The sequence below is a fragment of the Taudactylus pleione genome, unplaced genomic scaffold (genome assembly GCF_031769625.1).
Source record: "Taudactylus pleione unplaced genomic scaffold, aTauple2 ptg000218l, whole genome shotgun sequence".
NCBI classification, from domain to species: Eukaryota; Metazoa; Chordata; class Amphibia; order Anura; family Myobatrachidae; genus Taudactylus; species Taudactylus pleione.
Genome location: NW_028284620.1, coordinates 763397 through 789130, shown reverse-complemented (window position 1 = coordinate 789130; position 25734 = coordinate 763397). Strand labels below are relative to the sequence as shown.

At 45.7% G+C, this 25734-nt stretch overlaps 2 protein-coding genes and 1 long non-coding RNA gene across 7 annotated transcripts in view; 2 read left to right on the top strand and 1 right to left on the bottom strand.

The window, feature by feature from the left end:
* PDCL2 (phosducin like 2) overlaps window positions 1–1231 on the top strand; it is a 52176-nt gene extending 50945 nt beyond the window's left edge. The window contains exon 6 of the mRNA XM_088478780.1: window positions 1101–1231. Coding sequence (XP_088334906.1) covers window positions 1101–1231 — 131 coding nt within the window. The remainder of the gene's footprint in view (window positions 1–1100) is intronic.
* Window positions 1–15108, bottom strand: part of LOC148517344 (uncharacterized) — a 121806-nt gene extending 106698 nt beyond the window's left edge. The window contains exon 1 of the long non-coding RNA XR_015879297.1: window positions 15024–15108. This is a non-coding gene — a long non-coding RNA (uncharacterized LOC148517344). The remainder of the gene's footprint in view (window positions 1–15023) is intronic.
* Window positions 15109–15158: 50 nt separating this feature from the next.
* Window positions 15159–25734, top strand: part of CLOCK (clock circadian regulator) — a 104289-nt gene continuing 93713 nt past the window's right edge. For 3 of the 5 annotated variants that reach the window (XM_088478789.1, XM_088478791.1, XM_088478787.1), the window contains exon 1: window positions 15159–15335. The gene's annotated coding sequence lies outside the window, so the exon portion shown is untranslated. The remainder of the gene's footprint in view (window positions 15336–25734) is intronic. The other 2 variants (XM_088478790.1, XM_088478788.1) reach the window with 1 other exon arrangement.

Sequence of the window (25734 nt, the reverse complement as noted above, 5' to 3'; positions counted from 1 at the left end):
CATATTGTGCATGCGTCGCAGCCTGCCTATACAATTTAGTGCACTTACTAGCAATTCTGAGTCCAACACTATTCTGTCGCTTTTCACATAATGGCTGAATGGATGTTAATGGGCGGCACGAGGAAGATGCTGGGCATGTATGTAGAGGTGAGCCTATGCAGAGACCTGTCTGATTACAGTTGGATTACCTGCACCAAGGATGGGGCTGGCAGAAATGCATATTGATGACGGCTGCACTCGCAAGCAGAGGACTGAGGGTGACACGATCGCATAGATGTGTCTGGCTCAGCATACAGGCGGATGTTCACATACATTTCCCATTGCTGGAAGCTGACGGAATTGCAAATGCATTACTTGCGATTTAGAATCAGGCTCTGGCTGTTTCTCTCGTCTCATGTCTTTAATAGTGTAGGGTTTGACAAGGTTTTGTGCTGGCTGTGCCTATATGATTTTCAGAGCATGACACAGCCAGTGCTGAGCTAGTGACATTCTTGAAAATTCACTATCTTAAAAATGACTCTAGTGCATACATACCTACTTTGCAGGGCACCTTTCCAGGAGCAGCCGGAGAGGACCTGTGACTCTCATCTTCAGGGGGCGAGGGCCAGACTATAGCCGTCATTAGGCTCCTCCCCCTTTACAGGAAAACCCTGCAATTCGCTGGTCCGTGAAGAGGGAGTGGGGCTAAATGACGGGAATCACAACATTTAGCCCCGCCTCCTACCTACGGACCCGCACATTTCTCGTAAAATCACCCCATCCTGCCCACTTCACTAGGAAGTGGGCGGGATGCGGAAGATTTGCCTACTCTTTCGGGACTCCCGGGAGAGTAGGCAAGTGTGCTATAATGGAATTTTTATTTCTTAGATATTTGTCTTTTTCTGAAGAGGAGCGGCTTCATTTTACATGTTTCCCTGCACTGATAAGATCTTACAAGGATCGAACACTGTGTATGGAAGCAGAACTCAGCATTAAAAAGGAACCTCATAAAAATAATTTTTGTTTGTTTTAGTTAAACTAAATAGCTTGACAACTAATAACATATCTTTGTTCTGATCTAACATTATCAATAACTGTTTTATTTTCCCATTATTATTAAGAACTGGAGTGGAAGCTGACTGAAGTAGGAGCTGTTAAATCTGACCTGGAAGAAGATCCTAGAAAGAAGTTTGTTGATTTGATGATGTCTTCAGTGATACGCGGTTCTATCCACAGGAAAGATGATGACTGATTGTAGAATAAAACAGGCATAGAATAAGCTCATAGTGGTATATTGATTGAAAAAAATAATAAAACAAGCAAACTTTACAAGACATTTTGAAACCACTCTAAAGTAGCAAAATCTGGCATATTATCAATCGTAATTACTAATACTCACACACAATATGTAACCTGCATACAATGCCACATGACACTCCCAGAAACAGAAGCCTATTATATGTTTTACTTTCACTACTGTTATACACTTCCTGGGTTACTTGCACCCTTTTCCACACTTTCCTTTACACTATTTATACCACCCCCACTCTAGTCCTTTACCACTTACATTACATACAACTTTGTATTACAGTCCTTGTACTGAGACACTACAATTGTCTCAATGTTCGCAGGATGTTTTTGCCTTGCCGTAGTTTCACTTAGAGCTGGGGGTTTCTGCCCCGATTAGGGCAGAGTATTGGTGGATGGGGGGCAGGGCCTATTTTGTACTCATTTTGGCTTGGTAAGTGTTGGGAAGTATGCAATGCAGACATATAAAATTAGGAAGCACGTCTATGGCGCAGAGATGTTTCACAATTGAATGAAAGATAAAAACATGGACACATACCAGAAACACATGAAATAATACAAACAAGTGGTAAGGTGCAAGCAGGTGTGGGGGCTGGGACAGGAGCAGACCTGCTTCTTTATGCACCCTTATATGTAAATGATTGTCAAGAATGAAGAATGCACTCATCATATTTCTTTCCTGCAGATGGTTCTGGGCCCTTTGAGGCATAGTCTAATGTCATATACAGCATACTTACCAATTCCCACATTAGTAGGCAGCCTTCCAGAATCTGCAAATCGTGTCATCATTATTATTATTATCCTTTATTTATATGGCGCCACAAGTGCTCCGCAGCGCCTTACTTAGTACATAAACAAATAATTTGACAACTGACTTACTGTACAAAATAGGACAAGGACATGGATAATATACATTGCTACATTAGTGACCATAACACCTAGATATGCAACAGAGTGTAAGCAACCAAGTGTTAGGTGCCCTGGTAGGGGGTAAGAAGTAGGAGAAAGTAAAGTAAGGAGAAGCACAAGAGGGTAGAGGCCCTGCTCGTAAGAGCTTACATACCTCCACCCCAACTGAACCAGGCAGTACAATATGTTTTGCTACGCTGAAAATAAGGCCCAGGGCAAATGTTACAATTACAGTAACTCTAAAACAGTACCCTCTATGTAAAAGTTGTTTATTGACCACTAAACACCAAAATCTGAAATGTTCATATATGAGCCATAAGGTAAAATACATTAACAATTATTACCCTAGTATTCCAGTTTAGGTCTGTTGGAAAGTAAAGCATTACCTATTCACAGCCATACCTCATAACTGTCTCAACTTCAGCAGGTCAGTAAGATAATGAGCAGCCTATGCACACCCCGGCAAAGACTGCAGGAATGTTGCTACATGGGGGGCATGGTCTCCCCAATGATGCAGACCCTCCCGCAAACCAAGTCCACAGAGCTGTGATTTGACCATGTATGAATCCACCAAGCCGCGCAATGGATTTTTTCAAAGCAAGTCTTCCAATCTTCTCATACTCTCACTGAACAACAAATTGTAAAGCAAAAATAAATCCCCATTTTTCTGATAGGAATCAAAATTGTTCAAAATATTTAAATATCTCCCAAATGTCCCAATTAGGAAATTGTCCCATTGTCCTGTATTTCGTAAATGTTGGAATGTATGTGTGTCCCTATCACCGACACCAGGGGATGTTGAGTGCACCTGCCACTGGTTTGATCAGCAAAACTAATGGGGCTTTCTAATGGGGAGGTATAGGTTGTGAGTGGGAGCTTGCGGTTTAGGGTCTCTACAGCATGACCCATATAATATAGCATGGTAAAAAGTACTTTGCATTGGACAACATACAAAGTAGCAAAAAAACAAAAACTAAACACGAAAAACCCTTATATTACAGACCAACTTGGCATGGACCTGCCGTAGAAAGGTAATAGAGCTTGGTGGAGATATTTACACAACAATCCATTTAATATACGTACACTATTGGGTTGTAGTCTATCACATACAATAGGTTTATCTGCATATTTGCATAAATTCATAGAGTGGCTTGTTTGTGTGGCCATAGTATAACCTCCTGTTATTACCACCTGAATTTTTTATTCTGTATTGGCTCCTGCAGAAGAGTGCTCACATTAAGTTAATCAATAACAAGAGATATGGTAAGAACTTACCTTTGTTATCTCTGTTTCTACGAAGTCCATAGGGTCCACAGGGTTGACCTTGGGGATATAGCTGGATCAGGATCCATGGGCACCACACAGTTAAACTTTTAGCTCCCAGGATGCACTTGGGTCCTCCTCTATCCCCGCCCCCGAGCCACAGGCACCTCAGTTGGTAAGCAGCCTAGGCCGGAGGAGAATATGGAACAGAGAGAAGGAAGACTGGAACACACAAGAAACCATACTCACAGAAATGGGAGACGGAAAACTGGTGACCAGCCACACAGCCCATTTGAAGCCAGGTGCGTCAGGGCGGGCGCCCTGTGGACCCTATGGACTTCGTAGAAACAGAGATAACAAAGGTAAGTTCTTACCATATCTCTTGTTTTCTACTTCAGGGTCCATAGGGGGTCCACAGGGTTGACCTTGGGGATGTCCCAAAGCAGTTCAACTAAGGGCGGGGACGCTCCTGTGCTGAAAGGAGCACTCGGCGCCCAAAGGATGCATCCTGAGAGGCGAAGGTGTCAAACGCATAGAACCTCAAAAACGTTTGAATTGAAGACCAAGTGGCCGCCTTACACAGCTGAACAGCAGAAGCGCCATGTCTAGCAGCCCAAGAGGGACCCACAGAACGAGTGGAATGAGCCTTAACAGAGGCTGGCACAGGTAAACCCTCCTGTGCATAAGCCTCACAAAAAACGGAACGAAGCCAATGGGCTAACGTTTGTTTGTTGAAAACCAAAGAGGATAAACAAGGAATCAAACTTCCTAACCGAAGCCGTCCGGTCTACATAAATTCTAAGCGCCCGGACCACATCTAAGGAAGTCTCACCAGCTGAAAGATCAGGGGACTGAAAAGCTGGCACAACAAGTTCCTGATTAATGTGGAACTTCGAGACCACTTTGGGCAAAAACTCAGGACGAGTGCAGAGCACCGCTCTGTCCCGGTGAAAAATCAGGAAAGGAGGGCGACAGGAAAGCGCCCCCAATTCAGACACCCTCCTGGCTGAAGCAATTGCCAGGAGAAAAACCGTATTAAATGTCAGCCACTTGAGCTCCACCGACTCAAGAGGCTCAAACGGAGGACCCTGCAGGACCCGTAGCACCACTGCCAAGTCCCAAGGAGCCACAGGAGGCACAAAGGGAGGCTGGATCCTGAGAACACCTTGGAAAAAGGTGTGAACGTCTGGCAGTATTGCAATCCGCCGTTGAAACCACACGGACAAGGCGGACACATGAACCTTCAGAGATGCAAGGCGTAAGCCGAGGTCCAATCCTGACTGAAGAAATTCCAAGATTCTAGAAACTCGGAACACCTGAGGATCATAATGTCTAGACTCACACCACTGAAAGTAAGTGTGCCACACTCTGTGATAAATCCGTGCCGAAGCAGGCTTGCGTGCCCTGAGCATGGTACCAATAACCGAACTGGAGAAGCCCCGAGACCTCAAGACGGCTGTCTCAAGAGCCACGCCGTCAAAGACTGCCGACCCAGATCCGGGTAAAGGCAGGGCCCCTGAGACAACAGGTCCCGACGCTGAGGAAGAAGGTACGGCAAGTCGATGGAGAAGCTCCTGAGATCGGAGTACCAAGGCCGTCTGGGCCACGCCGGAGCCACCAGCACGAGTGTGCTGCCGTCCTGCTTGAATTTCCGCAGAACCAGAGGAAGTAGGGATACCGGAGGAAACAGATACGCTAGGTGAAAAGACCATTTCACCGACAGCGCGTCCACCAGACTTGCGCCTGCGTCTCTTGTCCTTGACCCGTAAACTGGCAACTTGTGATTGTGACGGGAGGCCATCAAGTCCAGCTCTGGCAGTCCCCATCTGTCCACGAGTAGCTGAAACACCTCTGGGTGAAGCGACCATTCCCCGGGATGCACGTCGTGACGGCTGAGGAAGTCCGCTTCCCAATTGAGGACTCCGGGGATGAAGACCGCCGAGATCGCTGGGATGTGACACTCCACCCACGTCAGGATGCGAGACACCTCCGACATCGCTGCCCGACTGCGAGTTCCGCCTTGGTGGTTGATATACGCCACCGTGGTGGCGTTGTCGGACTGCACCTGTACCGCCCTTCCGTGAAGAGCGGGGCCGGACGACTGCAGGGCCCTGTATACTGCCCGCAGTTCCAGGATGTTGATGGGAAGAAGTGCTTCTTACACAGACCAACGACCCTGGAGAGACAATGAGCCGGTCACTGCCCCCCAACCCCGGAGACTGGCATCCGTCGTGAGCAGGACCCAGTCCGGGATCCAAAAGGGGCGCCCCTCGACGAGATGAGCTGTCTGAAGCCACCAAGCCAAAGATTTCCGAACGTCCGGAGACAACACCAGCACCTGAGAGCGGATCCGGTGAGGTAACCCGTTCCATTCCGATAGAATCAACCCCTGCAGGGGCCGGGAATGGAACTGGGCAAATTCCACCATGTCGAATGTCGTGACCATGGACCCCAGAACTCTCATAGCCGAATGGACCGACAGGCGGCAACTGCTCAGGCAACTGCGTATCCGCAGCTGTAGGGAGGCGACCTTCTCCGGAGTCAGGAAGATCCTTTGCTGACGCGAATCCAGCAGGGCTCCCAAATGAACCATCCGCTGTGATGGAATCAGGGAGGACTTTTTCCAATTTATCAACCACCCGTGTGCTTGCAGGCAAGCGATCGTCAGGTGGAGATGTTGAAGCAGTACCTCCGGGGAGCTCGCCAGCAACAGGAGGTCGTCCAGATACGGCAGCAGCCATACATTCTGGCTCCGAAGATGTGCGGCCATGACCGCCATAATCTTCGTGAACACCCTCGGTACCGTGGAGAGACCAAAGGGTTGCGCCCGGAACTGATAGTGGTGTTGAAGGATAGCGAACCTCAGATACCGCTGGTGCGATGATGCTATCGGAACATGGAGGTAGGCGTCCTGGATGTCCAGGGACACCATGTAATCCCCCGGTTCCATCGCCAGAATGATGGAACGTAACGTTTCCATCCTGAACTTGGGAACTCTGAGGAATTTGTTCAGAGACTTCAAGTTGAGGATAGGGCGATGAGAACCATTGGGTTTCTGCACCAGAAACAGAGACGAATAATACCCCGTCCCTCGTTGTGATTGAGGAACGGGAACAATGACCCCTGCTTTCAGCAAGGACTCTATAGCCTCCTGAACCTGTAACGCCTTGGTCTTGTCCTGAGAAGGACTCGTGCAGAAAAACTGGTGGGGTGGTCTGTGCCGAAAAGACAGGGCGTACCCCTGGGAGACCACTTCTCGAACCCAGGCATCCGTGGTGGTATTGTGCCAGCACTGGGCAAATAGAAGAAGTCGGCCTCCCACTCTGAGGTCCCCCAGAGGGAGGCCCGTCCCATCAGGCCGCAGGTTTATCTTCCTGCTTGGAAGAAGGGCGCCGAGCACTCCAGGCTTGCTTCTTGGGTTAAGAGGCAGTCTTACTCGCAGACTGTCTCGGGAAGGACTGACCTTTCGCCTTACCCTGAACCCGAAAGGAACGAAAAGCCGAACTCCGAACCTTAGCAGGCAGTGCCGCCGAAGGGAGGAAGGCCGACTTGGATTTAGCCAGGGTATCCACTATTTTGTCCAAGTCCGGACCAAATAGTAATTCCCCATTGAAAGGTAAGGCCTCCAGACCTTTCTTTGAATCAGAGTCCGCTCTCCAGGACCGCAACCATAAGGATCGGCGGGCAGACACCGCTGCAGCCGATACCCGCGAGGTCAGCAGACTAGCATCTAAAGAAGCTTCTCCAATGTAAGAAGCAGCGTCCCTCATTTGTCCCAACAACGCCCGCTGGACATCCGGAGCGTCGTCCGGGAAGGTATCTTCCAATGCATTGGCCCACCCCACAATGGCCTTGGCCACCCAGGAGATGGCCATGGACGGTCGGGCCACCGCCCCGGAGAGGGAGTAAATAGACTTTAAGCAAGTCTCAATTTTCCTGTCCGTGGGATCCTTCAGCGAGGATATCGACGGTAATGGTAAGGTAGCTCCCCGAGTTAAACGGGTGACATGGGAATCCACCGCCGGTGGAGTTTCCCATTTTTTACAATGTGCCTCAGGGAAGGGATAATTAGAAGCCAACCGCTTCTGAGGAAGGAATCTCTTACTGGGCGCCTGCCAAGCTACCGCCATATGATCCGTCAACTGATCCGACAGGGGAAACACCGCAGAAGCCACCTTAGTTTTTTTGAAACTAGGAAACTTCGACTTAGGAACCGGTGCCTCATCCTCTATAAGAAGAATAGCTCGCACCGCCCTAACTAGTGCTCGCACATTAATGGACGACTTGGTATCCATTTCCTGGACCGAGGCGTCCGAGTCAGTGTCATCAGGGACCTCCCCATCATCTGAGGAACCCTCTGAGTCCGATACCTGAGCAGCCCGTGTCATGAGTGGGCGTTTTGAAATCCTAGAAGGCATGTCAGTCTGCAACATTGACTGAAAAGCCGAGGAAGCGGCCGCCAAATTTTGCACGGAGTTGGAGAGCATATCCACCCAGGGTGGAGGAGTCGCCATAGGGGCTGAAAAGGTACCACAGGCTGCTGCGGCACAGGGGAAGCCTGTATATACATAGGCAACCCCGCATAGGGACCCACTGACTGAGACCCAGGAGGACTCCGCAATAACTGCGGGACACCCGGGGAATGAGGGATGGTCGGCTGGGGTAACGCTCTAGTAGGGAGAGCAGTCGGGACCGACAGACGGTCCGCAATAGACACCAGCACTTGAGAAAACATCGCCCACGGTGGTTCCTGTGTCAGAGAAGGTCTGGATGGGCCAGGAGCCACCTGGCATCGACTACACAGGCCATCCTGTGACAAATCCTCCCTATCCACTCCTGCAGAACAGCGTCCGCAGGAGGCCAACACCGGAGCCACTGAGCGCTCAAACTCCTCGTCTGACATGACAGAATATATTATATAGTCAAAAAAATATATCTGGCAACAGGGCAGAAGTAAACGCACTCACCGGTGTGCTGAACAACAGCCCACAATATGGCACTGTGTAGCACACAACTGTATGTGACGGACCTCACAAATACGTGATCTATATAAGTGAGGTCAGTAGAAACGCCCCTCCACCACACACCTGTAGGGCTTGTAGGAGAAGGAAAGGGACAGGTATAAGCTGACAGTAAGCGGAAAATAAGCACAGACAGGCAGCACTAGCAAAAGTCACATACCATGCAGAGAAGATATACTCACTGCACCTTTTCACTACAATCAACCTCCCAGATTCAGTGTCTGGAAGGGCTATAGTGCTGTGTACACTGTCCTTAAATCGGGGGAGAGGTACACAGGGGGACCGGTCCGCGTGCTCCCTGAGATCTGCGCTGCCACATAGAAAATGGCCCCCAGAGACCTCAGAGGAGGAGTGGCCATGGAGTCTGCAGCTCAGCGACGCCAGACTGCGTGCTGAAAGGCGCGCTGAGCTGAGGGGAGGAGCCGCTGACAGGGAAGGCTTCCTCCCCTGGCTGGCCATAACCCCAGGGATGCTGGCTTCCCGCATGCCTGTTAACCCTGGTGGTCTAGTGGTCCCACGGGTTATGGGGGGCCCGCCGCCACTGCCAGCAGCCTCCGGTCTGTCCCCAGCGACGCGCGGCTTACCTGAATCCCCGGCGACTCCGGCAGCAGTCCTGGGAGGTAGACAGAGTCCGGCTAGCACGGACTCTGTCCTCCCGCCGCGATCCCCAGATCAGTACTGGTGTTGCGGAGCCAGTCTGGGATCAGAGCGGCAGCGTGGGTGTCTGAATAGACAGCCCTTCGCTGCCGTCTGTAATAAAAAGAAAGATTAAATAAACAAAATCTGTTAAACTAAAAAAAAAGCGGTGACCAACTCCGGCCGGGCACCAACTTACACTGAGGTGCCTGTGGCTCGGGGGCGGGGTATAGAGGAGGACCCAAGTGCATCCTGGGACCTAAAAGTTTAACTGTGTGGTGTCCATGGATCCTGATCCAGCTATATCCCCAAGGTCAACCCTGTGGACCCCCTATGGACCCTGAAGTAGAAATAACTTTACCTTACAGGATACACATCTCAAAAATAGAATATGTAGGGAGAATGCAAAGAAATAAGATACACAAATCTATGGAAACAATATCACCTCAGTTTTCGGGAACTGTTCTTTCCTAACTAGTGTTATCCGGGTATTTCTCAGGAGGACTAAAACATGCCACCATCAGTACAACATGAAAATGTTCTATGCAAATTCAAATCAACACAGCATGTATATCTGATTCTATAGGGACTGTTACACAGATTGTGATGTTCAGTTGTATATCTAAAGTCAACATTGTGGGCAAATAAGCATGCATCAATTTGTACAACAAAAGGCAATGGGCAAAAAATTAGACATGGAGGGGGCAAAGGGAAAGACATGGAGGGGGCAAAGGGTTAGGGTTATAAATTCTAATTATTTTGGCTTAGGGTTGCCTTGAAAAAATGATGGAGACACTAAGGGTTCCTCAAACTGACAAAGTTTGGGAATCACTGCCTTAAGCTGCTCAGAAACCACCTCCAGCCCAGGTAATTCAGTTTTGCACATATGTGCATGTGGCCATCATCATCATCACATGCCTTTTATGCGCCCCAGGACGCTTTGAAAACAGCATTCTGGACCACCAAATACAAAAGAGCGCAGAAGGAAAATGAAGTTACCCGCTGAGCACTATTATTAATATTATCCTTTATTTATATGGCACCACAAGTGTTCCACAGCACCTTACAAAGGGGCTGATTCAGACCCGCTCGCAAGCGGGTCAATGTTTTACCCCTGCGCATGCACCACCTCCGGTGTGCGCATGCGCGAGCCACTGAAGTTCAGTCGCTCTGGGGCTCGCTACAAAACGGGGCAGCTGTCGATGTTGATTGACAGCTCGCCCCGTTTTGTAGGCGGGGAGGGGGGGTGGCTGCACAAACGCAGGCGTTCTCTTAGGAACGCCTGGCGTTTGTGGGTGGCCCTACTGACATCACTCATGATGTCAGTAGTGGACTTCCTGCTCTATTAGAGCAGGAAGTCCACTCAGGCTTGCGAGTGCTGAGACCCTACCACAAGGTCTCCTCGCAAGCCCGATGGTCGCGACCATCTCCAGCCCGCTCGCACAATTGAATATCACCGGATGGGCACTCATTCTTATGGGCAAGTCGCTCCCCAAGGCATGTGCCTCATGGGAAATTCACCACTGCCTGTGACACTCCCATAGCACGCCCAAAAGACGGGAAGTTGTTGTGCTTCTGAATAGCCACTTCCCAGTCCTTGCCCAGGAACGCCCAATACATCCAGAGTCCAAGCAGCTCAATTGGTCCTGTGTGCAGACACCATGGGCGCATGCGCCATGCCACTTTTTAGGGATTTTGGCACGTTTAGTGGCAAAAGATTGCCAGCTTACATCAGTATTACGTCCAACTAAGAATATCCCCAGTTAGAATTTCTAAATTATCCAAAGATATCCAATGATATCATGCCATTGCCAATACCTCAGAAGCAGTTCCTTAGTTCCACGCCACCTTTGTATAGTGTACAAAATATTGATATTAGTCCAAATCTTAGAAACAAACTAACCTTCAATTTTACAACTTGCTATATATATATAAATATATATATTCCCCATGAAGAATTCTGATCTGCAGACGAAACGCATTGGGATGCTACAATGGCTTGACTCCTCATGTGGACAGATAAGCGATTTATATGTTCTTGACATTGTACGTGCAATGCCTATCGGTAGACGGAGTTCCACAATATAATATTGTATCTTAATCCTTTTTGTTATTTACTTTATTTTTTTATTTTAATAAAAATACTTTCAGTACAGAAAATGTGGCTGGGCTGTGAATATAATATATGGGACTCATGTCCCTACATTTAAGGATAGCTTGCTGGTGGGCTCCAAAGTGCGCACTTTGGACCCCTACACCATGGATGATTATATAGAAGGGAGAGACTCATGACAGGTACTTTCTTCCACTTTTTCCTGCTCTCTCATTACAAACCAGCTGCCTGGATCCTCTGCGCTGCCGCAAGGTAACAGGGATACAGATGAGACTGGGTTGTAAAAGCAGAAGCAGCTTTCTAATTTCAGTGTGCCAGTACCCGGGACTCTCATTGCCTGTCCTCTAAATATTTAAGACGGGCAACAGCAGATCCAGGGTATTTAAGCGCACAACTATATACCTGTATCTATACCAGGAAATTGTTTAGTACTATACGTACTCTCCCTGATAGAAATTGAGGGACGCCTCTACAAACCACCATCTTATAGATAGAGGTGGTACCCGTGGTGTTCAGCATTTTAAATTGAGGTATTTTTATACCTTTGTTCATGTTTTCTGTATATGTTTATTATTTCGCCTTTTGTTTGTGCATTTGTATGTAATAACTCCGTGATACATGTTTCTTTAAAAATGTGTTAATTATATACCCATCGTATAGGTGGTTCCACTAATTATTACAACATCTTAAGGTTAACACAATTCCAAGGCATAAACTGTGTTAGAGCATTGGGACAGTCCCAGTCTTATGATTTATTCAAGTCTACTGGTCCCAGTAGGATATTGAGGGATTGTCTTACTATCCCGTATTTAATACACTATTGGGTGTTATGACAACCAAGATATTGTATTTGGGCATATTTACCATCTACATAGGTTGATCCATTGGTTGTTAGCATAATATTTCATCTTATGTACATCTATAGCGTATATATAGAACCAGTAGTACTGGCACTAGTTAACATTTACTTCTTGACATCCACCAATGTACTGTATTATTGTAAAAAAAGGACGCAGGTCTATGGTGATATATTGATGTACTGACTGGTTCAAAATATATGCATACGATTGTCATAAGTATTCACATCCATGCCTCTAGCACCATGAATAAATGATACCGTGGACCACTGATAACAGATATAGTGTATCATACATAAAGATTAATTATTATTATTATCCTTTATTTATATGGCGCCACAAGGGTTCCGCAGCGCCTTACATAGTACATAAACATAGTGCACAAACATAGTACATAGACATAGTACATAGACAGTTGAGCAGAACAAGAAAACAGTGTCATACAGTTTAAGACAATGCATTTAATGTATGTTTTGTGCTGTCATGTATATGTAGGAGGAATTGTATGTCCGCTTACCTATTTTAATAATTTAATAAAATTTAGTTTTAATGTACTACCTAGCTCAGAGTCAATTAGACCATACAATACTAGTATATAGGCTATGATGGCGTTAATTTCCTGCCAACAGAGATAAAGAATTGCAATCAGATGTGTGATAGTGATGTCCTCATAGGCGGTATCCGTTTGCCAATCCTTTAGCCACAGAGACATTAAATCAATTAATTTGTAGAAGGAATATCATATCACAGGAGTGTGCCCTGATAGGAGTCCTTTTTCTTTATTTCCCCCCCTTTTCTCCCTACATTTAACCCTGAACCAGAAACCATATGTACTGGTAATAATATTGGATTTTTAAATGGGGGACAGAAAAGTTCCTAAAGAAATGCGCGCAATGTTATGATGTTTTTTCCTTTTATATTTCCTTCTCTATATACAAACATTTTACTATCTAAACAGCCTTCCCGCAACAACCGAGGATCCTAAAGACAAAAAGGTAAGCTTTTATTACACATATTTATATCAATTATATTGTGGATAACCACTTTCAAAGCACTGTCAGGGGCTATATAGCTCTTGCTTTTTATGATTTTTTCTATAAGTATGAATTACCACCCTACTAAATATTTAAATATAACTGCCACCCACTTAAAAGTGGGAGCGCATATCACATTTATGTATAGAATTTCATATTGGTAGCAGTGTATTTAGCGCCATTTTTTACTTCTGTGTATCATATATATATATGAAAAGTGTAAAGAAAACAGGGCGCACAACAGTGAAAATACTTAGCAACTTTTATTCCTCTCACACCAGATTACAAATCACATACTAGATAAACATCTTGATAAAGTGCACGATTTGCACGCATGTATACTTAAGACACCAGCGCTACCCTGCTTCCACAGTGCTTCCAGGTCTCCCGATAGCTCTGGCATCAGGAAAATGCATGTGCATCACCAGTTTAGCCACGCCTGACCGGTTTCGTCGTCTTGGACTGGTGGTAATATAATGTGTATATATATATATATATATATATATATATAGCTGCCATCAGAGAGGGACTGCTGGGACTAGGGTCCTGGGCCTGGACACTGGCAGAATGGGAGGGGGCCCGCGCCTGCTCCTCCCACCGCTGCACATCCACAGCCATGCACTACCCACTCCCACAAGGGACAGATTCCCCTCTTCAATCGGCAATCACAATGGAGGCGGAGCCAAAGGGGCAACCCCCGCCCCCATACAACCGCGGACTCCATTGTGTAATGGACGGGGCCTAATTATGTGAGGTGCCTGCCCCCATTAGCAACCTGTTGTTGCATCAGAAGTATGTATGTGTTTTACCATGTGCATGTAAGTGTCTCTGTATGTTACTGTGTATGTATTAGAATGTATATATGTGTGTACATATGTGTTAGTGTGGATATATGTGTATGTTAGTGTGTGTATACTGTATATGTGTGTTAGTGTGTATATGTCACTGTATATATTATATATGTGTGTGTTTAATAAACACACACACAAATACTGTAGTTGTATACTGTATATTTGTGTTATGTGTATATATGTGTTATACATAATACATGCTTGCTAAATCCTATAGATTGTAAGCTTGCGAGCATGGCCTTCCTACCTATATATCTGTCTGTTATTACCCAGTTTTGTTCTATTAATGCTTACAATTGTAAAGCGCAACGGAATATGCTGCGCTATATAAGAAACTGTTAAATAAATAAATACTGTATATACTATATACATGTGTGTTTAATAAACACACACACAAGTGTTTATATAATACATATATATAATTACAACTCTCCCCCCCCAGAAAATCCTGCGTTTGCCCCTGCCCTTGTTCAATAAAAAAAATATTTTCCTTTGACACGGCGCTGGAAGAGGAGCCGCGGCGCATGAGGAGCAGCGCCAGCCAGACCTGGAGGAGAAGAAGCCATGAGGAAGGACTGGAGCATTTCTTTTCTCAAGTTGATAAGGTAAGTCATGACTCCTTAAACTTAGTGGTAGCTGGGGAAGGGGGGCCCTGCCTATTTTGTCAGTCCTGAGCCACACAATTTGTGATAGCACCCTGTGTATATATATATATACCCTCCAACATGACCCGTTCCATTAGGTACAAATTGCTCTGCTGCTGGACTTCTCACTTGATTAATGATTGCAGACACCTGTGTTGAGCTAGGTAATTGATGAGACAGGTGTTTCAGCACAGGTGTCTGCAAACATAAATTAAGAGGGAAGTCCAGGAGCAGAGCATTTTGTACCTAATGGAACGGGTCATGTTGGAGGGTCTGTATATATATATATATATATATATATATATTTTTTTTTTTTTATTATTATTATTTTTTTTAATTGAGACCTGCAGAATTAGACATTGCAGTCATAATACAAGGATAGGGAACAGGTTACATTACATGATTTACCTCGCAGCAACAGCCACAGATAGCACTGGAGAGAGGGAAGATGGTGACGTAGGGGGGGACCCTCTGACGCATGCGCAGTAGCCACTAGCCGCTATTCCCGCTGTGTCCCAGGATCTCCCTGTGGCGGCTGCCGCCGCTGCTTCCTGGGCTGGGCTGCGCATGCGCATAGACGCCGCATTAGTGATGGTGGAGGAGTGAGCAGTAACAGATCGGTGCGCACACAGCGATTGTCATCACCTCAGCGCCCAGAGCGGGGAAGTGGGCCCTGGGCTGTCATCCCTGGAGATACCCCCGCTGCTGCTATATGGTGAGGTAAGACTGCTGCCTGGTGTGCATGCATTGCTGCCAGCATTGTGGGAGGTGTGTTATCCTTGTGTAACACTTTGGGTATATAGCACCCCACCCCCCTGGATGTGATACAACTTCTCTGCTTCTCCCAGAGAGGACCACCAGTCGCCTATACACCCTGTCTGGTTGTCATATGGCAGTGTCACTGGGCTGCAATGGCTGGTGCATCTTCTGCATGTTATTGAAAGGCAAGTGTGTGCAGTGACTGATACACGGGGTGTATCTGATTATACACCGACAGGTCTGTCCAGGGATCCAGTATGTCTTATAGATGGGCTGGGTTAGTTGCATCAAATATATAGTAGGTCACATAAATAGTGTTACATACAGTTATTTATCTGTGAACACAGTTTTGCAGTTGCAAATTACACATCATCTCGCCATGTATATAGACCTACTGTATTTATCTACCTGTTGTAGCAAATCTAGCCTTCAGTGCGTGTTACAAAGGGTGAAAGTTGAGATGAGTGAAATTGAGGTGGAAAATTACATACAGTAATATGGAATTTGGTTAGAGAATTGGCAGCTTTGCATGGGTACAGAGTTCTAAGTGTACCGCACTGTTTATAAATTCTGTATTTGAGAATGTAAGCCATACTTGCCAACCCTCCCTGAAAAAATCTGAGATCTATACCATCTGCATCGATTATAAGGCACAATGTTTCCCTATTGCTACATGTATCTTTCAAATAACATTTCCCTTGCCCATGTCCATGGAACCACTTGTGATTATGACCTAATACACTAGCGTTTGCCCGCTGCTTAATTTCCGTGGATGTCTGTTATTGCTTAGTGGAACTAATTCTACAAAGTCAGAAGTGGCTTCTAATATTGTGATGTATATATTATATTGTAGACATTGATCACAAAATGTCTTTGTAAACAATATTTGCAGTTTTTCCTTCAGTGATTAACAAAAAAAATTGTTGGGGCTACTAACTCGTGAGCAAGTTACGTAAAGCTGCCATTGGAGAAGCACCTGATCATGAGATCTACACCTGCAGCCCTGAGCATTTGTCCCTGCGACCTGTTGATCATCCATAGTGAAGCAGATGCTTTCAAGGAACTGCAGGTGCTTGGATTGCAAAGGAAAATTATTGGGGCTTATATGGTATAAAAAACACAGTCTCACCTGAGCCAGATCCTATTAGAGTCTGTGCTTCAATTAAGTTCATCTGTAGAGCAGTCGGGTTCTGTTTCATAACTTGGGCGGAGTCAAGTTAAGCAGAAGCATGATCGGAACACCAACTTTCAGTGCGATGCTGGGAGTGCAGCTGCACTATTTGTAGATCCCAAATCTGTTGCTACTTAACATAAAGTAACACTGAAAGGTTTCAAGTAACATGAGCAGCTACTCTATGAAATGTACTATTTGTCTTGGTGCGCCATCTACTTTATTGACAGGTATACTGCAACTTCATGAGTCAAGATAAGCTGCCTGGTCAGTGCGTAATATAGAGTTGGATTTTCCTGCAAAATAGATCTTGAGCTATAGATATATACACAATGTCTACATAAATTGCACACTCCAAACGCAAACAGTTAGATATCTATCTATGCATACATATATAACTGTTTGCGTTCAGGGTGTGCACAATATGTATATATTATGTGTGTGTGTGTATATATATGGACTTGACTATATGTATATAAATAAAAATGTTTGTGTCCATAGTTCATAAACAGTCCCTGAAAGTATATCATATTTATATACTGTACATCTAGTCATTTTTGAGTTGAGGAGCCTATACGCGCCAAGCGTTTGGTTTTTCCTTTATTGCTCCTCTCCCTGATATCACATTGAGATAATACTTACCTCAGTTTCTTTCTAGGTGACTAAGCTATACAATATTGAAAACTCAATCCAAATGCATCCCATATTTTTTGCTTGATGCCGGAACAAATGGACAGACAGAAAAACAAAATTCTGAATTATTATTTTTTTTTTTGTCTACATAGTTCATACACAGTCCCAATAATTACATTTCTCCCAAAAAATTCTATATACAGACACAACCATTACAACTTTATTATAAGTATAGATAACCAAGCCCTGAAAAGTGCTGTACTGTGTTGTCATCACCAGGTAGATCCTACTGACAACAACTGTAACATATACTATATATACTGCTTTGGGGCTCATTTACATTTGTATGTCAGGCGGATCACTACACGTCCACTTTAACACCGCTTTCACCATCTCCCTAAAAATGCTTTTCCAAAAGCAGCCAAGTATGTTGTAAACGTTCATTAGAAGGGCCCCTTTCCCTGATGTGCTTTTCCTTCCCTCACTTATATCATTATCTTTACCTTCACTCACTTATGCCTGTTGCCAACAGTGGCACTGAACCTATGGGTTCAGCCAGCACTGCTTTTTGTGGGTATTATAACTGCACGTGCAGCAACGTTATATATCCTGTATCCCATGTTATGCAATGTTTTCTATTGTAATGGTGCTTACACATGTAGCGATCAGCCAGCGATACCATATCGTTGGCTGACCGTCCTGCACTCTCCCTGGTGTGCTGGATGATCGATATCGATCACCCAGCACACCACCAACTCACCGATGACTATAGCAACCCACGATCGATCGCGGGTCCCTATAGTAACCTGCTCGATATCGAACAAGTTGGCCTGAATGCACTGGCAGTGGACGATGTCGCTATCGTCCATACGTGGCCGGGCATCGCTGGTCGTAGGTGAGTTGGTAGGGACCAAAAAATGAACCATATGAACGATATTGTTATCGTTCATATCGTTCATTTTTATAGCTACGTGTGGACGCACCATACTGTAAATCTTTGACTTTTTTTAATCTTGTTTGCAGTTTCTGCTTATGTACTTTGCAAGGCACTACAGGCCCCATGGAGCACCATATAAATAAAGGATAATAATTAGCAGAATTTATATTCTAGAATGGCTCCCCATTCATTCTGCTATGTGGTGTGGTTGGGGTATGATGGGGAAATCCAGGCAGTGCAAAAATTATAGAGGGAATTGAGCACAGAAGACACTGGCAACTTCTGCCAGGGAAATGTTTGTGAATCCACGGCCAAATGTTTCTGAGTGCTTTTGAAAATTTTGCTCACCTCTACTGAAAAGAAAAAAGACTAAACTGTAGATGAGTCAAATATGTTTTTATTGGAGGAATGCATCAAGCCAGTGGTTCTCAAACTCTGTCCTCAGGACCCCCATACAGGTCACCCAGTAGGTGCACAGGTGTATTCAATACTTACTGACACATTTAAAAAGATCCACAGGTGGAGCTAATCATTTCACTTGTGATTCTGTGAGGAGATCTGGAAAACATGTACTGTTTGGGGTCTTGAGGGCCGCGTTTGAGAACCTGTTCATCAAGAATTAGGTTTTGCATGCAATTCATCCCGCCACTCATCGCATGTATGTGGGCCTTAATAACGTCGGTATGCATGAAGGAAATTGCAATGAACCGCTCTCCCGATAAGAGCTGTCCTTTGCGATAGAGGGACTTTCGGGTTTATGACCCAGAAGTTTTCCTGCACATGTGCAGAAAGCCGTACCCACCGCAAAGGGCTACTATAAACCCATAGGCCTCTATTGGGCAATTCCATCTGAAGATGGCATTGTCCACCAGATCAAAGCTGTGGAAAGCTTTGCTTTTCTATGCTTGGTGCATATGAGAAATGCGGTCAGTCACCTGAAAGCTGCATTTTCTGAGGTTTGATTGCATAATCGAGGATAGTGCATCCCGCTCTTAATGTTACAACAGATGGTTTAAAAAATATTTTACTATTTTACTTTACATTGCTTGTGCATATTTTATTTATTTATTTATTTGTGTAGTGTAAACAGTGCTCATGAGGGAATGCCATGCTATTAGGGTAGCTTGCAACTAAAATAGTCATTATTCCTTTGCTGACAATATATAATAGCAGCTGTTATTTTTGGAAGTGTCCTTAATGACACCTGCGAACATGCTTAGGGGAACCTGACAGTGACATGTTACACCTTGAAGATTCCTCGAATTTCTTTAGCCACAACACTGTAGCTGGCCCTTCCCCTACTTTAAAACCAGGAATCACTTATAATAATAAACATATAAAACTAAAAACATAACCAGTCTGACGAGTTACTTTACTGCACATTTTACTATCACTGGATGAATGACTGTCATTTATCCTAGATTACACTATTGATTACTTACCGTTCTTCACCCTTGTGAGACATTAAAGTTATATTTGTTTATCGCTCCTTATCAAAGTGGTAAAAAAATTAATTACTTTGCATTATGTTTTAAAATTTTCTATTAATTTGTCATACTTGGCTTCCAAGGAATAAGACTTGTTTTAGAGGCCTCTGCTGTAATGAAAAATAATATGGTGGAGGTTGGGGGTTTATTCATTGCAAATTAATTTTTTTTTCACTGCATTTCTTTAGTTCATGTCATCATGTGATGGTAACATGACCGGTATCCTGGGAGTACAAGCTCAGTGTAGTGCTTTATAAACATGCCCACCAATGCAAGCTAATGGTGGAACGTTCACCTTTAAACGCTGGTGATGCTTAGCAATGGTAGTTTTCTTTTCTATATCAGTAGTAACCTCATTAATATTTAGGATGATGTGAAAAAAATCTATTTTGCTTTTGAAAATAACCTGTTCACTTTTTGATAGATGGTATATTTAAAGCGCCAATTAGTTTTAATGTAAAACCAGGTTCGGGTTTGCCTTAAACTAATTGCTACTTTAAATATGGCGGCTATCTGGCAGGAAACAGCACAATTACAGCAAATCACAGGCTAATACATTTGGCCTGTGTCTATGTAGTTTTCATTCTAGCACCCTGCAGCTGTCACAACCCGTGCATTTCCTCTTTCCTGCCTGGGGTGTCGCTCTCTGCACTGGTGCTTCTAGCACTCTCTGGTCTGTATCTCAGCAGTCTGTTGCATCGGCTGAGTGTGCTAGAAGCACCAGAGCAGAGAGCGACACCCTAGACAGGAAAGAGGAACTGCACGGGTCGTGACAACTGCAGGGTGCTAGAATGAACACTATGGGGGTCATTCAGACCCGCTCGTGAGTGTCATGACGCTCGCAAGCGGGTCGATGTTCCCCAATGTGCATGCGCACGACTGAGGGAGCTCCGTCGTGCGCATGCGCGAGACCCGGGGAGCGACGGGCTTTCCATCGCTCCGGGTCTCGCACCAAAGGGGGCGTGCTGTCGATGTTGATTGACAGCACGCCCCCTTTGGAGGGCCTGCCGGGGGCGTGCCTGCCAGACGGAGGCGTTCCCATGGGAACGCTTACCGTCTGAAGCCGGCCCCACTGACATCACTAGTGATGTCAGTGGGAGTGATTTTGGCTCTGATAGAGGGCCTTGATTCAGAGCGAGCGCTGTGTTCAGAGCGTTCAGCTCTGAATCTTGCCCTATGTATGCTCGCACGTACTGACTAATTTATATGTTCTTACATTCCTGCTTCAATTAGGTGTTCTGAAATAATCAGCTGAAATACTTTGTGCTTATGTGATTGGCTATATGATGTTCCACCACTGTTCATTTTATAATGCGTACACATGGGCATGCAGGGAATGAGAGTGGTGACAAGTGCTCTGGCACTAGTCAAGTGCAACTTATGAAAATGTACCTCATTAATTGTTGCTAATGATTGGTAAGAGATGCTCTCTGTTACGTCATTGCTGAATATGATGACCCGGTTAAGCTGATTAAGGAATCGTGTTATGTCTTTGTAAAAATATGACGGATAGTTTACAGGCATAGGGGGGAATTCAGCAGTACGCAATATGCTACCACAATGCCTAGCTGCGTACATGTAGACCAGTTACAGTAGTGCCAACTTTGCAAAGTTTTACTTGCACCTCTATGGTGTGCGAGGGAAAACTTGCAATGCCAACGAACGTGATGTGCCGTTCCAGTTCAGGTACAATTGAATTCCACCTAGTTTAGATCACCTGTAAATAGTTAAAGAAATCCTTAATGGCCTTTTGGTAATACTGGGAGGGTTGGAGATAACTTCACAGTGCCACTACATAAGGAGGAGCGTTTACAATGCAGAGAAGTTATGTTTCAAATATGGTTTGTATGAATTTACCAGACTCAAAGCACACATCCACTAGCCGACAGGCAAAAGACTTTGTAATCGTGCAGTCATTTGTCTGTCTGTGATGTGCCTTTACTGAACGAGGAGTCATTCAGTAAAGGCACATCAATCATCTGCAAACATGTTGAACCTGACGATATCGTCAGATTGTACAACATATTTGCACGATAATGTCTAAACGACCAGCGGGAGTGCGCATCGCTGGCCGTTTAATAGTGTTCACTCTAGGTCCGGCGGCAGGCAGGGCGCCGGACCTAGAGCAAGGGCACTGCAGCGCGCGTGATCGAAAAGGGCGTGTCTTTTTGACGTGTCCCCCTTTTCGTCACCCTTGGGGCATGCCCAGCACTTACGGACATGTCGGGCAGCGCCCAAGCGCTGCGTTCACTGTGAATGCGCCCGGCATCCATTCACCAGTGGTGACTTCTGCTCTGACGTTTCCCCACCCACGGGACACTGCGGCCCGCTGGTGGAGGACAGAACCTGCAGACTGTTTCAGCGGGGCGCCACGCTGGAGGGCAGGGTGCTTTCTGCCCTTCAGAAATAGGGCAAGGGCCGGCGCCCCGCTGAAACAGTTTAAGACATTTTTCTTAATGGTTTTAAAACGATTTGTGAACGATATAGTTATCGTTCAATCGCTCAATTTAATCGTCTAATGGATGTGTGCCTTAACTTCATATTGGCAGATTAGCCATTAGCTTCATGTACTGTATGGCATTACTGCTGAAACCTAGCTTTAAAATGGAACTAAACATATAAATGGCAGTGTTCTCCCCAGAAAATGTTTCCAGCCGGCTGGCATCTAGAAGTAGCCGGGTGGGGGCCTTCACAATGTTTTAAATCCTGATCTTATAATGATTTAAACTTTAGATAACATTTTATATATTAATTCTCCTCTTCTTTTTAGAGGTTCAGTCATCTGCAGCTTTTTCATAAGCAAAGTCTGTAGGATCTGGTCTGTAATGCTGACACCACAGAATTTTTTTTTTGTTACAGCTCCCAGATACCGTGTCCCCACTTACAGGCTACACAGATACCGTGTCCCCACTTACAGGCTACACAGATACCGTGTCCCCACTTACAGGCTACACAGATACCGTGTCCCCACTTACAGGCTACACAGATACCGTGTCCCCACTTACAGGCTACACAGATACCGTGTCCCCACTTACAGGCTACACAGATACCGTGTCCCCACTTACAGGCTACACAGATACCGTGTCCCCACTTACAGGCTACACAGATACCGTGTCCCCACTTACAGGCTACACAGATACCGTGTCCCCACTTACAGGCTACACAGATACCGTGTCCCCACTTACAGGCTACACAGATACCGTGTCCCCACTTACAGGCTACACAGATACCGTGTCCCCACTTACAGGCTACACAGATACCGTGTCCCCACTTACAGGCTACACAGATACCGTGTCCCCACTTACAGGCTACACAGATACCGTGTCCCCACTTACAGGCTACACAGATACCGTGTCCCCACTTACAGGCTACACAGATACCGTGTCCCCACTTACAGGCTACACAGATACCGTGTCCCCACTTACAGGCTACACAGATACCGTGTCCCCACTTACAGGCTACACAGATACCGTGTCCCCACTTACAGGCTACACAGATACCGTGTCCCCACTTACAGGCTACACAGATACCGTGTCCCCACTTACAGGCTACACAGATACCGTGTCCCCACTTACAGGCTACACAGATACCGTGTCCCCACTTACAGGCTACACAGATACCGTGTCCCCACTTACAGGCTACACAGATACCGTGTCCCCACTTACAGGCTACACAGATACCGTGTCCCCACTTACAGGCTACACAGATACCGTGTCCCCACTTACAGGCTACACAGATACCGTGTCCCCACTTACAGGCTACACAGATACCGTGTCCCCACTTACAGGCTACACAGATACCCGTGTCCCCACTTACAGGCTACACAGATACCCGTGTCCCCACTTACAGGCTACACAGATACCCGTGTCCCCACTTACAGGCTACACAGATACCCGTGTCCCCACTTACAGGCTACACAGATACCCGTGTCCCCACTTACAGGCTACACAGATACCCGTGTCCCCACTTGCTGGCAGTGGCACCACAGAAACTTTTAATATACAGCTCCCAGACACTGTCCTTGCTTTTCTACAAGGGGAGGGATCTCTGCCCTCCAGCCTGACACCGCCCCTGCACTGTGATGGGCCCGAGCTGCACAACCCGGCACTGCCTCCCCGCTCCAATTCAGAGTTCACTGCAGTTGTCTCCGAATCATAGGCACAAACAAAGCCATAATTGTGTGTATATGCAAAGTTACAGCACAAAATCTGTCGTCTCATACATCTAAAACCCAGTTGTTCACAATTGCGTAAACTCTCCTATACTGTATTTTCGGCTTATTTAAGAACGTCCCTTTCGTACCCTCTCTCTCCTCTCCAGGCGAATCTGCACTGGCACATGAGTGTGACTGCTTTTCTACAGAGTGATTTCATGTAAGTGACACAACGTAATCTGGTGCAGCTCTCAGTCTGCGACAGGCTCTATTTTTCTCATTTAGCCCAACACCCTCCTCCTCTTCCCCCAAACAAAAATAAAATCCAGGAGGAAGAATTTAGCTGCTGAGCGGGTAACAACCTGTGTTCAACTGGTTTGTGATTACTAATTTTATAATAAAAACAGAATAACCCTGAACATCCACAGTGTGTAGTTTAGGAGGAGATGCATCCAGTCATTGCTGTTAAACAGGCAATTCAAATGGGCAAGGTCTTTCTCAACCAGAACAGATGAAGAATTGAACCAGAGGTGCTCTAGCTTTTATGTGATGGGTGTTTACCTTTGTCCCACCTGTATACATCACACTAGAGAATTATTCTTATTTAATACTGTTGTATTGGCTGTTGGCTTCATACTTTACATATAGCATGTCACACATTAAGTACATGTGGTCAATTTGTTAGTTATTAGGCTATATAGCGGGCAATGCATTAGCACCTTGCTTTGATATGCTGTTTTTCCTGCAATTCTGATTGTAATGGGATTTAATGTAGTGGGGTATCATGACATAGCACTTACAATTACAATTAGTAAAATTTTGTTGGTAATTATGAGCGAACTGGAAATGTCGTTAATGCTGAAATTAGCACAGTTTGCAGCCAGGGGCTGTGCAGAGTGGTTAGTGGTAGCCGAGAAAATGGGGGCTCAGCCAGGAAACGTGGTGGAGCTCCTTACATGGGGATTGCTGGACTATCGGCTCTGTTACACAAGTCAAATGCCAGTCACTTTTTATAATGCAACTGAAAAGGGGATATGTGCGTACCCCATAGCATAGACCCTCAGTTGTGTTTTTGTTTACTCTTCCATGCAGTTGGAAGAGTAAACAAGTCCGATATGCAGAGCCGTTTCTGGTGACCAGTCCCGCTATGCAGAGCCGTATCTGGTGACCAGTCCCGCTATGCAGAGCCGTATCTGGTGACCAGTCCCGCTATGCAGAGCCGTATCTGGTGACCAGTCCCGCTATGCAGAGCCGTATCTGGTGACCAGTCCCGCTATGCAGAGCCGTATCTGGTGACCAGTCCCGCTATGCAGAGCCGTATCTGGTGACCAGTCCCGCTATGCAGAGCCGTATCTGGTGACCAGTCCCGCTATGCAGAGCCGTATCTGGTGACCAGTCCCGCTATGCAGAGCCGTATCTGGTGACCAGTTCCGGTATGCAGAGCTGTATCTGGTGACCAGTTGCTGTATTTTCAGTCCTTTGTGTTAGCAATTTCCCCAATTATGGGTTCACTGGAGCTGATAAAACATAATAAAATATGTGACTTCTTTATACATGGGCCCTCTTTGCTCCCCGTTAATTGTTCCCTTTGGTGGCACTAGGGAGTTGTCAGCACCAGATATTGTGGTTGCTGGATTTGTGTGGTTATGGTCTGGAATTTGTATGTCCCATGGCTGTGTTAGCGGTATGTTATACTGCAGTATAATTGGTGAACATGTGGCATACCTGTTTATAGACCAATGTTGACTTGACACCACTGTTGTGCTTGATCATACACTATATTTTGGGCCTAATTATTGTTGGTTCTTACCTACACTATGTTATTTCTGTATGTGTCAGAGTGCTCACATTACAGTCTGTCTGTGAGTGCCCTTCCTGCTGCTTATATCAGGCCAGTAGAATAATACCTGCTCTACTCAGTTTTGCATTAAGGTCAAATGGCGTAACCTCCAATCACCTCAAAAATAACATCTGCATTT